This window comes from Molothrus aeneus, chromosome 4 (assembly GCF_037042795.1).
Source record: "Molothrus aeneus isolate 106 chromosome 4, BPBGC_Maene_1.0, whole genome shotgun sequence".
NCBI classification, from domain to species: domain Eukaryota; kingdom Metazoa; phylum Chordata; class Aves; order Passeriformes; family Icteridae; genus Molothrus; species Molothrus aeneus.
Window position 1 is genome coordinate 41228252 of NC_089649.1, and position 13698 is coordinate 41241949.

Below are 13698 nucleotides of genomic sequence, written 5' to 3' on the forward strand. Positions count from 1 at the left end.
TAACCAATTCAGCACTGTAAGTCTGGCTGTGTTCAGTAAGATCTCAGATGCACAATGTGGGCTATGCTCCAAGTCTGGTCTCATTCATGACCACACATTAACAAATAGTGCAGTTCACTGGAGCAACAGGCAATTAACAGATTCTTGTTGGATTGCCAGTGATAAATTCACTGACCTACATAATCTGAGAGCACAGCACTATGCACAAGTATTTCCAGGCATGCTCTGGTACAGGTGGAAATCTTACTGGAGATGTCCCTGGTTTAGGGAGGAGACAGGAGCAAGCCCATCACCCTGTCTGCATGGTGGTCACATTCCCATCCTCTGCCATGGAAGATTTCAAATACTTTCTGGAGAAGTGAAAGTGAGACTGTAGTCAAGTATCCTGTTACTGTCATCATGAACACTGGGTTGGTCCAGCCACTTTTATACATAAAAGATGGATATGGAGAGAGTTACAGAGAGAGAAACTACAGAGACTGTGGGTCATGCCCAGGGTAGAACATGCAGTGTCACTCCCTCTTCCATGTGGCCAGCTGCAGAGCTAAGGTGAGATCAATGAGAGCCCCTGCCCCCCATCACCAGGCCAGCATGCCCACTGTAATCCCTCCAGCACCAAATCTCATGGCATGCCTCAGGAAATCCCTTTACCACATATGCCTCAGTGTATCTCATGGGTGCAGGCCTCATTCCTCCAACTGGATACTCATTGTGGCCTAGCCTAGGTTTTGCTTTGCTCTGTTTTAAGGACCATTGAAAAAGCTGTACAATAATTTTCCTTTAAAGGACCAAGACAAATCCAGACTAGAATTCATTAAATCTAAGGGAAGAGCAAACTCTGTGACGGGAGTTTTTCATAGCAAAATAACTAATAACTCAAGGAACATCCCTCTGCCCCATTACTCTGAAGCAGATTAAGAGAAGTCCCGTCAGTTATTTACAACCTAAAACCTTGCAAATGCTTGTTGTAATTCATAACCTATGAGAAGAAGAGGCCCATTTAATTTTGCAACAGGAGCATGGGCAAGAATCTGCCCAGAAGTGAAATTTCAAGGAGTTAAAATAGACCTACCCTCTCTCACAGAACATTTCTATACGAGAGAGACAGAATTGCTCCTATCCAGCAGGCAGTCATCAAGGAACTCATTTACAATGTTTAAAATTGCCTCCTCTGCATCCCTTTTGAACCTGCATTTCCCATGTCTCAAGTCACTATTCTACCACCTGGCTATACAATGGCATTCAATGCTTTAAAGGGGATTCTTTTCAATTTCAGGTGGTAAGGTCGATGGGGGAGAAAAAGGACAATAGTAATTTGAGGAAAGGATAGAATTAAAGTTCAAACTAATTTGCAAAAGCTATCAGATCCTAAACAAATAACACACATAGAAAAGCATGATACAATCCAGGAAACAGTATTTAATTTAAAAAAAACAAGTACAAAATGCCTCTGGAAGTGGACATCATTTTTCCAGCATTGTTTTTGCTACAGAATTTTAAAAGGGTTTCAAGTCTTGTTTTGCAAGCACCTATAATAATATCATATTCTTTCACTGATCTTAAAAAGACTGCTACAAGTTGAAATATCAGCAAAAATGTTTTGCAATTTTGTAAAAGTCTGTCTCACAAAATTCAGAGTCAAGAGATATAAATTTACTATTTGTTAACACATGGAATTACCATTATGAAGTGAAATTTCTCCAGTACCACAAATCTAGGTTTTCACACAGATTACATGTGACATACACAGAGCCAACCCATTCTTATTTAAGGCTAAATAGAGGAAAGCAGACTGCTCAGAATGCAGACTCCCTTTTGCACTGGTTCTTATAGCCCCAAATATGCCCCAACAGCTCCACCCTTAGGGAGCTGCAGAAAAAGACATTTTGGAAGACTGGTCCCTTAGGCACTCAGCTTCAAGGTCAGAATACAAAATTTATTTTGAAACAGCTACCATGCTGATATAATTGTTTTATCTAATATTCCACACACAAAGTTAGTAAATTATCACAAATTATCAGGAAAAACTGACTGTACTCTAGACATGCTTTGTAATTGTATGCAAAAATATGAAATGGCTGTTTTCCACAGTTTATGCCCAAAAGTGTAAAAATAGTTTAGGTTATAAACTGACCTAAACTTTGAGAACTTGAGTTAAGAAGAAATGTGTGATGACACTACTATTGTATTACCAGCAATGACACTCTGAATCTTCTTTGTAAGATTTGAAACCAAACTATTTACAAGAGCTGTTTATTTTCTGTGCCCCTTCGGCAAAGTGAAATGTAGCACCAAATTGCTCCAATAAACAATCTGATCTTTCTTCAGTCTCCCTTTCCTAATTTTCTGCAATACTCCAAGCACTACTTTCAAATCTGCTTCAGCTACTCAGCTTTGCATTTCTACACAGCCATACTATGTTTTATCTCTAACAACAGACAGATATCTAACTTTGAGACACTTCATTGTGCCACACACAGTAGTGAACAGTTATCCAGATTTAAAAGTGGTATTTTGTACTAATATTGCATATAAAATGCAGATAAATAGCATGAACTGAAAAATTATTTTAGGAAGGGAAATAAAATTCTTTGGTGAGCATAGAGACAATACATGGAATCTGTTTCTTTGCATTAAAATCCTGTTGAGTTGAGCAGGACTCATACTCTGCCACTTTGCGATTGACACGAGTTAAAATCTGCATGAGTTCAAGTTTCCCTGCATGTTTCTTCAGCATTTCACACAGTGACTGAATAAACCATGAGCCTTGAACTGCATTCCTCCAGGAGTAATAGCCTGTGGAAAAGAGCAATGTCAAAGTGATGAGAGGGAGCAGCCTTTGATACAGGACAGGTCAGCAATTAGGAGAACAATGCATTGTTTCCAATGGCAACCAATATTTTAGAATAATTCAAAACCACCAACCAATAACATTTAGATTTTATAATCTCCACAAATTCCAATTGAAAATTTTTTCCTAATCCTGTCATCTTTTATAATCTAAGAAAATCTTAAGTAGGAAGAAAATCAAAAGTCAGGAAAGTTATCTTCTGCGGCAGCAATCTTAGTCATTAATCACTTACTACTTTTCATGGGGTACACAAATACAAAGAGGTGACAGTACAGATGGAAAACGGGTTTCAGTGTCATTAATTTCACAAATACGTGCAGAATTAAAGACTGAACCTACCTCTGCTAAGTGGAAATAGGACATATGAAGGGCTCTGTCACTACCAATTTTGCTTAAGGATGCAATACAAATACAGTCAATAGACAAGTAACATGCTGGTACTTATCATCCACTTCTGCACATCTGATTATTTTGTTCTCTGAGAATAATATCTTTTCCTCTTGCTGTAAATTATTTGCACAACTCCAATTAACTGAATTTCCAGCAGATGAACATTTGGGGGTTTGCTAGTGAGAAGGATATATTCAGTTTTGTAGGAACTGAGAATAGCAACTACTTCAACAAGAAATCAAGTCAAATTTAAAAAAGTGATTGAGGGAAGTAAATATTTATTTCCATGAAGGACTGTATTGGGTCTGGCTGAGCAAGAGTTCATTTTCCTACAGCAGCCCTCAGTGCTGTGCTCTGCACTGGCAGCTGGAAATGTGCTGATAACACCCCAGTGCCTTGGGGTGTTATCAGCATATTTGGGAGCAGTGCTGCCTCCCCAACATTCCCCCACCAAGGGGCTGGGACTGGGCAAGAGCCCCTGAGGGGACACAACTAGGACAGCTAACCCAAAGTGACCAAAGGACATTGCACACAAGTGAATTCACCCACTGGCTGGGTGCCACTCCAAGCTGTAATTTATAGCATGAGTACAGGCTGACATGGATACAGTGCCTCACCTGGAGCTGTAGAGTAGGCATACAGGAAGTCTGCCTCTACAGGTATTTTCTGACACACAGTTTCTTGTGATCCACTGTCTGCCTCAATACCAGCATCTAATTCTGTCCCTCTACAAGCCTATTTGGTAGAAAGAATGGAAAAAAAAGTTAAAATAGAAAAGTAAAATAATGTTAAAATAGAAAAGTAAAGGCAGTGATCATTATAAAAACAATGATATTTTGTGTTTTAAAAATTATATCATGATTAAAAAACTGCAAAAATAACAAGAATTTATGTGTCACATTTCCATTAGACAGACTCAGAAGATAACTAGTAACATTTATTTAAATCAACTACACAATTTGAGTATTCATTCAAAAGTGCACTCAGAAACTCATTAAAATATTACCTAATATTTTATTTAATGCATAGAATTAACACAATGCCAGCTGTTATAAATACAGCCTACCTAACAGGGAAAATTGTGCCACTTTAGAATCTTACTCTGAAAATAACTACATTCAAATCTATTTTAGAAAGGATTAACTTTTTGCACTAATAATTAGTGGGAAATGGTATTTTTTTTAACTATCTGGCTGATTTGATCATCATTGTTCAGCTGTACATCACCTGAATGAAAAAGAGCTTGGGTTTTCCTGCTAAGCTTCTGCACCTGTCACCTCTGAAAAGGCTTGTTAGTGCCTTCAGTTCAAGAGGCCCATCTGTACCATAGATCAATCCTTCGTCGCCATGGCTCAGCAAGACACAAACAAAACTGCTTCGCTCGCTGTGATCTTCTTCAGAAACTTGAAAGAAAAAAGAGAATTATCTTAACTTCCTGTACTCTGTAAAAATTTGGAGTATTTGATCTGTCCTTGGTTACAGAAGTTTTTAAGAACTAATTAGCATGTTTAGAAACCTCCAAAGAGTTTTCACTTCTAAACACAAGAAGCCTGCCTACTTTACTTCAGGAGGTTGGGCACAGGAAACCCCAAATTAAGGGCCCACCCTCCCAATTGCAAGACATGGCCACAGAGCTAGGCCAGGAATAGTCAGGAGACAAAAAGGGTATGCCCACAGTGTCTCCAAGCTGGAATGATACAGCTCATTCATGCAATAATGGTCAGCCTTGTGGTCTGGGATTGGACTGACAGAATACCCTGGGGTTTGGGAAAGAAAGGAGAAGTCCTTCCTCTCTTTCCAACTGGGGATGCTTCAACTACTTGGATTACATGGGAACTAAATTTAGCATGACCATGGCTGTTGCTGCTCCTGCAGGTTCTAGCAGTACACTTCTCTCTCACTTTTTACCTGTGATGAGGTCTAGGAAGATTTCTGAATCCTCTTAATTTTGTTCTTACAGTTATTTAAGCTTGATATAAAGTGTATGTAGTTTTATACTTTTTTTTCATCTTGTGGTATACAAATAGCATAGAATCTATATTCTCCAATGTCTTTTGTTGTCTGACATTGTGGGAAATGTACTTGAGGACCAAGATGACTTTTTCAAATTTATGAAAAGATACAAACAAGGTTAAAAGAAAGGATCCAAAAGAAATTATGAGTGGTGATTCAAAAAGATGTAAGAGTTTGTAGATGAAAAATAAAAACTGTCCCTAAAATCTGAAGTCTTACTGTTTTGTGCTTAACAAAGCACTAAATTTCTGTTCTGGAAGAAATTAATTGCTTCAACTTTACTCAAGTGATGTACACTCAGGCATTTCTACAATTATGGACAAGCACTGCATTTAGAAGAGTCACATTTTCAGCTACTTTCAACAGACCAGCTACAACAATACTAATGAATTAACCACGTCTGGGAACACTTTCTGGCATAAATATTAACTGGCACTAAAGACCTACATCTATGTTAGCAAACACTTTCATTAAAAAACAAACAAACAAGAAAACCCCAAACAAAACCAAACACAAAACCCAAGACCAGGATCGCTGCAGGCTAACTGCTGTTGGGAATAATCACTGGAACACTTTCAGTGTTTAAGTATGACTTGGAACAGTCTGGGAGAGCACTAGTGGGCATGAGGCCTAGTCATGGCAGAGAACCTTGCACAGTTAACTGTAATGGCCTGTTCCAGGGCACTGATACCTCCAGCACCATTTAATGTACAGGTCTAGATGCAGCCAAGTCCAAAGCAAGCAGGACTGACACAGCAGTATAAAGCTCTCACTTGAAAGAAGGGTGTTTTGTTTCACAAGGTAAACAAAATGTGAGTTGTTTATCCAAAAGAAAATTCAGTCTACACACCTGCAGTTCTGGTCCCTCAATCAGAACCTTTCTTTGGGCTACACCATTAAGCATTAAGCACAGAACCCCTCCACCCAATCTAGCAGCTTTCTTTCCAACTCACAGAGCTTCAGAGATCCCAGGGTCAGAATATAAATCAGTCTGCATTTAAGTTTCAGCCTTTTTTCCATCCTTCTTTAGAAGATGAGAAAGGATATGGATACAACAGTCATGGCACAAAAGATGGAGAGACAGCTAAGATGAATAAACATAGAAACTATGATGTACGTGTCATCCTTAGCAATAAATCACCAGAAGGTGTGAAAAAGCATCTAAAAGAACCCAGAAAGAAGAGATGTGAGGGCAAGAGGTGTATTTGGAAACAGCAGTTGACTTAATGTACACACACACAACATATAATAACTTACCCTTTTTCAATAGTTTAAAAATGTTCCCACATGAAAGATCATTGTTGATCTTTACTTTATATCTCAAATTCATAAAAACTTCTCTGACACTTGCAGCATCTGCATCTGTACCTGAACGGGACGACATCCCTATACACAAGAGAACTGTGTTATTTCTTCATATTATATAGATGACATGGTCTGATTGAGCCAAATTATTTTTCTTGTTTAAAGCTGTATCAGTCTGAAATATTCCATTACTCCAGATCCACTCTAGCAGAGAAAACATTGCACTTTTACATGGGCATACCATCTCCCACCCTCTGTACCGATTGTAGATTTATCTGCATCTTATTCTTATATCTACTTCCCTATTTAAGGACATGAGAATTTCATTTGCAAAACAGAAATCATGACTAAAAGGTAAGAGAGACTTGTATTGCAGATCAGTTTTCCTCCTCATTACTGCTACACCCTAACGTGCTCCCTCTATGCATATTTGGAAGAATGGACTGAAATGAATCACACCCATGACTTAATTTTAGAGTGCAATCAAAACTGGTCTGCATATTTAATTTTGAAGAGTAACACACAGCACAAATTTATCTAAATTAACGAAAAAAGTAAAAAAAACTTGTGAGTGGTACTGGTATGTGGCTGGAAGTTCTTATTGTTTATTATTACACATTCCCCCATCTCTGGATAATCCATTCTGTAACTGTAGTCTGGCAGAATTCCAGAGTCCATAGACTTGCTAGCAGGTAGGCTCTTTCTGTATAGGAACCAGACAAAATGTAGGTGTTAATTTCTGATCTCTCTTTTCAAAATAATGACAACAATAGGCTATTTTAGCAACCCCAATGGAACTGGTGAGATTGCATTTGTAGCAACCTTCTGTGGAACTTGCAACAAGCTCGAAATTAAAAGAATCAAGGAAGAACTGTGTTTAAAATTGTAATGCCTCTGCACAGGAGAATATGAAAACTATGAAAACTTATTTTAAGGATGCCAATTACTGTATCAACAAGAAATCAGTTGGGCTTTTTTACTATCATCTTTTGCAATCTATGTACCTGGAGGATAGGTTAGCTCTGAGAAAGCAAATCTGTTCTGAATTCTAAACAGAAGTTATCATTGAATTTACACAAGAAAACATTCAAAACCTAAAGAGATGTGGCAGATGTGTGCTCCTTTTCTGCTTAAGCAAAAGCTGCCAGCGTGATGGCTACACCTCGATGAAGCTGGACTTTGGGATACAGCTAACACAATGGCTAAGAGCCATAAGTCTTCCTCAACATCTAGGGGCTAGCTGAGCATGCACTATCCCAAAACATGGCTCATAAGCAAGTTTGACTGTAAGTCACTTGTCCTCCTCCACATACAGCAGGCTGCACACCAGGATCTCCCTCAAGCAGAGATGCCTCTCTCAGTTACTCCTCGAGGCTGAGACACCCCTTGCCACAACAGCTTCTTGGTAAGTAATTGGTAGCATGCTAAACTTTAAAATCTTAGCTCAGTGATATCAAGGATTGATTGTGCATATATAATCCCTTAGACATAAGCTGCTGCCCAGACTTATATTGAAGACTTAAACCAAAAGTACCTCACTTACCCTTTAAAACCTGGAACAGATTTTGCATCTGTCTGATCTTCCCCCAGATGTGGTCCATCTCCCATTTCTGTCATTATTGCTTTCAATTATCAGCTTGAAAATGCAAGAAAATAGAAGTATTATGACAGTTCACAGAATAACTTTAGCCAAGGATATTAGTAGGCAAAAAAAAAAAAGCTTTCTGAGTAATCTCTACACATTTTATATTTGAAAGAAGAACATTATTGCCTTCTAAAAGAGCTCTGGGGAAAAGTCTGCAGATCCCTAAGATCCCTATGACCAAATCTTTGAAAAAACCTACAAAAAGCAAGGTAAGAGAGAAACAAATCAAAAACAATCTTTAAAACATTGTAATGTCCCCAGACGCAGTAGAAATTAAGAACCAAAAATCAAGCAATACAAGTTATTAGATATGTGCAAAGATTAACACAGATTAGAAATTAGGTCATAGTAGCTTGAGAAATGAGTAATTTCTCTGCATTCCATTTCAAATGAAACATCACTGCATCCCTTTCTAACTGGTGTATGTGAAGGCAATTGCTATGGTAGTAAAACAAAACCACAACAATATAACTTAAATCATTTGATGGAATGACCCCTATGCTGTGGGCTATTTACTTTTATGAGAATACAGGCCAATAAATTATAATGGATACCAAATCAGAAATCAATTTAAAAGCATTAAACCTCCTCCATGGTTACTTTGTGTATATTCATGGAACATACTACCAAAAGTTACCTTAAACTCAAGTGTCAGAAAACAATTATGCATCAAATTTAAACCACCAGATAGGACAGAGTAATAATTGCTTAGTAGTGCCAAGACCTCAAGAAGGTCAAACAAGGCATTTCAAGGCAAGAATTTTAAAAAAACTTACTTCAGCAGATATATTTATGGTAAATAAGAAGGTATGAGTAACCAGACCAAGTAGCAAGATTTGCTGGTCAGATATGATGAAGATTCTTATTTAAGGCTTAAGTTCTTTGGGGCAAACTATATTTGCCATCTTACATAATGATATTATTATTATTATATTAAGTCTCAACTTTGTATCTGTACTCTTGTTAGTACAACACAAACACCCCTTTTTGTGGCAACAATTACTGATGCATCAGAAGCAGTAATTTGGTTATGTATAATCTGCATTCCTAACCTTTTTCTAGGAAGACATTTACTTACATTTTTAGTGGCTTCAAAAGATCTTCTGTGTTGCTCTGAATGTTATTTCAGAACACTGATGTAATTAAGTCTTCTTCTTCACCAAATTATTCCAGACTTGACAACTGTTTTATGTAATGCAAGAAACAGGAAATTTCCTGAAAATCAAATGACCAAAATACAAAATAAGCTTAGTATTTTAGAAATATAATGTCTAAAATACATTTTATCATTATATTTTAGATATTTACTTTAAAGACAGTATCATAGGGTAGGAACTAAATCTACAATGCTGAACTAGACTGCCTAGCCTCTTGATCTGGATTCATCCATCCTAACTTCAAAGTCTAACTCATTATAAGTATCTTGTGGGAAGAAAAAGTCAAGAAACTCCAAAGGGCAATTCAAATACTTATGACCTGTGGCATGACAAAGATCCAACCCTATGCCCTAGAGAGCAGGGAACATGAGCACTGCCAGCAAAGTCTAGTCTACAGTGACAACTGGTGTGTGCACCCAGCTCTAACTGGAGGGCAGAGCTTCTGATCCCCAGCAATTGAAAAGAACACCTTTAATTGACAAGGATGCTTTAAAGTTCTGCTCCAGCACAGCCCAGCTTCAGGAGTTTCTATGACTTTTTCAACCATCCCTACTACAATATCCTTTGGTTTGGGTCCTAGCTTTCCTGAGCTCTCAGCCTGAGCAGAATTTGTAGGAAAACATCCAAGGAGACTGACCCACCATTCTGATGCCACTCATACTCTTCCTTGCCCTGGAGAAGAACTAGGTGCACAAGCACAGCCCACACCCTTCAATGTGGCTGGGATTAATAAGAGATAGGGAAATTATTACTGTTGTTAGCCAAAGAACAGATGAAGGAAGTTAATAATCAGCCAAACAAAACAAAAAAAGCACAGCATTATGTGCCATCTCTATTATCAAAACCAGCTAGCAGGTGCACAGACAGCAGTGCAGCCATGTCAGCACAGAAACCAACTTCTCCTAAACCCCAGGTGCTGATCCCAGCTGCCTGGCACTGTGAAGTTCTGCAGCGCCAGTGCTGCAAGTCCATGAAGGAGAGAGTGTGAACTAGTAAATATGTGCTTCCATAAGCTGTGGCTAGCTCCTGTTTATCAGATGAGCCACATACCAAGAGCTACTTAAAGAAAGACTCAGCCAAAGTACAGGGAAGGCTAACACACTCTGGCCAGCAGATGAGCCCCTAGAATCTCGAGGGAGGCTGAGTGGCTTATTGGGCTCTCCTGCATTCACATCAACCAAACTACTGAACAGCTGCAGCCTTAACTAAGCAAACTGCAGAACCCTGAGAGCACTGAATGCTTCTCACAACATAAATACTAAGGCAGGATGCAAACACTAAGAGAGATATTCAACATTTAAGTGACCTTAAAATAAGACTTATGTCTTTGACACTTTAGCGACCTTAAATTTTAAAGCTCTCAAACTGCTGTCCTTGATCCAGCACCAAAGAAACAAAGAAATTGGAAGTAGGTAGCAAAACCTACAATTACAACAAACTATATTAGTTTCTTTCTGAAAAATTTAAAACACAACATGCAATACTGTATCATAAAAATATTTCTTACTAAGGCCTCTGGGAGCCTAGTTCACAGCCTACAGTTTCAATTGTTCAGTGAAGTGTTAGAGCTTCCAGCACTCTGCTTCATCACAACTGGAGCTGAGAGACTTTACAGAAGCTATAGGGATTGTCTAGAAAAGCCGGTTATAACACGTTGAGTATTTGAAATGCACATGGTTTATCTTCAGAACAGAACCTGTAACTCACTTTTAATATCCATCAATTCCTGAGCACTCTCAGGCACCAGGTCACTGCACTCTTTAAAGAACAAAAGACACCCACAAAGAGATTTCTCTTTTTTTGCTCGGCACTCCAATACGTGTTTGAGCCAGGAGGGTGTTCTGTGCTCTAAAGCAGCAGTCAGGGTAACAGCAATGCTCTCTGGAGGATGGTGCTGATTCTGACCAAGGCCACTAAGAATTGCCTCATCTTGCTTTAGGTAATGCAGTGATGCCATGCATTTCCCTGTGGAGGATGATCTCATCCTGGTGGGGGAGATGTGGGGGGAAGAAATCACAGCAGTGCTTTAAAAATTTATTACAGATTTTTATTCTGCTCTTTGATATTATTTTCTCTGAAAGCTTAGATAAAACGAGGTTTCAACTGTAAAGAAATATAAAAAACAAGGTCTTGAAAAGAACAACAGCATTTTTATATCTAACAAAATAGATTCTGTAGATTTTAAGAAGCTTATTTTATAATATTGTATCTGAAAAAAAATACAATCAAAAAAAAACATGAGACAGAGACAGCAAATATAAAGGTGATGCTACAATGATCTTTACATATACTAAGTAGTAAGAAATAAAGTGGCTCTAAAAGGTCCAAAGCTATGCTCTGCAAGCTACCAAAAATGACCAATGTCTTTCTGTACAGCAATAACAGCAAAAATATTTTTCCCCAACATAAATGCAGTTGTTCTAATGCTTTTCTTTTGATAAGAGAAAACAATAAATAAAAAACAATAAATAAAACAACTTTTTACTCCATTCCAGCCTGGATTTACTTATTCTACCTGGACCTAAGGAAAATAAATTCATATCATCATGTGTCACCACTGCCATAAGAACCACCAGGTTGCTTTTTAAAGCAATAATTATTTGAAATGAGAATCAATTCTCATCAACAGAAATGAATGGTATAGTGCTAAAAATAATACCAAAGCTTCTGAGATGGGAGAAAGCAAATAACTAAACTGTCTTTAGTTACCAACTGGATCCTTAAATATGCAAACCACAGGAGACAACACAACATAGTTAGTATCTATCTGCCACTACTAAGCAATGAGTACAGCACTATTAAAACACATGTTCAAAACAGACATCAGCAATGTAAAACATCTCCCTAAAGATAGGAAAAGGGCAGTTTTCTACATCACATGACTGCAAGAGAAAATGTCAAGCATTCAAAGAAGTATTTTTTGTACATGAACATATACATGACATATCATGATACTAATGCAGACGTGCAAATTAAAAATTTTCCCCTCTACAATGTGTAACGCTAAACAATCATTATCTGACTAGTAACAGAAGGAAAATATAGATACAGACTATATGAAAAAACGAAAAACATTTGAAATACATCATTACGTTTTCTGTGTGACACTATCCCCTTACTAAATACTGCTACCACAGACGGAAGCAGGCTGAGACCGCTCTTCCCATTGCTTCTGGTCTGGATGCAGTTGCTGGAAAGCCCTGACACTGGGCCAGCATTCTGATCTTCCAACACTCAGCATGAAGCTGTAAAATCAGCTGAAATACTCTGAGTGTAGCTGGGAGCCTTGAGTTATTAATTTGCCTGTAGCTATTAGTCACATCACCACCGCTATAAGCAACAGCCACATCGTGTTCCTTAAAATGAAGGGCACGGTGTGCTAGTTCTAAACCTACCACCTGGCAAGCAGATAGTTGAAAGAAGAAATGTGAGTTACAGGGTAAAGGACTACAGATGGCCAGCCCTATCCTTCAGCCGAGCCGGGAACAGACAGGACACAACCCACCTCGGGCAGGGCCTTTTCCATGCTATCTAAAGTCAGCCACAGTGCCTGCCAGGCCCCCAAGCATGCTTTCCGTCAGGACAGACGGGGTTTAACACGCTTTGTTCTGGAAGATCCAAATACAGCTCTCGACCCCGTGTTTCCGGTCAATGGGTTCCGAGGGGTCACCAGAGAGCAGCTCGGAATTACAGCGCCTTTCTTTGCTTTTCCTTCTTTTTGCCCTCTGTTTCAACAGCTTCTCCACAGAGACAGGCTGAAAGGGCACAGGCTAGCTGCCGTAAGCGTCTGCAAAGCTAACACCTGATGCCATGGCTCTGCTCCCGCGCAGGGGAAGCGGCGGGCGCTGGGCTGGCACCGCGGCCGCTCTCTCCTGCCTGGCCCGCGGGCAAGGCCCGGGCTCACCCTCATCCGCCCCCGCCACGGACCGACCGACGGACGGACTTGCGGGAGCCCCGCGGGCAGCCGGGGGAGCGGCGCTCTCAGCCGGGCCCGCCCCGGGCGAGACGCTGCTCCCTTCCTGCTCCCCTCAGGCGACTTGCTCCGGGAGAGATGCGGGCGGCCACGCGGACCTGGAGAGCCACAGCCTCGTCCAACCTCCCCCCCGCCCCGCTTTGTTCGGCTCCCCCGCCGCCGCCGCCGCCGCGCCCGCATCCCGGCCCCGGCCGCGCCGCGGCACCGCCGCCACCCACCGGCTTCGCCGCCTGCTCGCTGCGCTCCGATCCGCGTTTTCCCGAGCCTGGCTTAGCTAAGCGCTGCTCGGCGCGGAAAAAGTCCCGCCGCCGCCGCCGCCCAGCCCGCCCCGCCCGGCGCCCCTTGGGCCCGCCCCGCGCAGGGC

General features: G+C 40.1%; 1 protein-coding gene across 1 annotated transcript; it reads right to left on the bottom strand.

Moving 5' to 3' along the window:
- Nucleotides 1–1399: 1399 nt before the first annotated feature.
- On the bottom strand, nucleotides 1400–13662 carry CASP3 (caspase 3). The gene is made up of 8 exons (XM_066548319.1): nucleotides 13553–13662; nucleotides 9283–9419; nucleotides 8103–8195; nucleotides 7138–7262; nucleotides 6512–6640; nucleotides 4469–4644; nucleotides 3859–3976; nucleotides 1400–2796 (listed from the first exon to the last, which is right to left on the bottom strand). The coding sequence occupies exons 3-8, from the start codon at nucleotides 8174–8176 to the stop codon at nucleotides 2570–2572; spliced, it is 849 nt and encodes a 282-aa protein (XP_066404416.1). The 5' UTR covers nucleotides 8177–8195; nucleotides 9283–9419; nucleotides 13553–13662; the 3' UTR covers nucleotides 1400–2569.
- Between the last annotated feature and the right edge of the window lie 36 nt (nucleotides 13663–13698).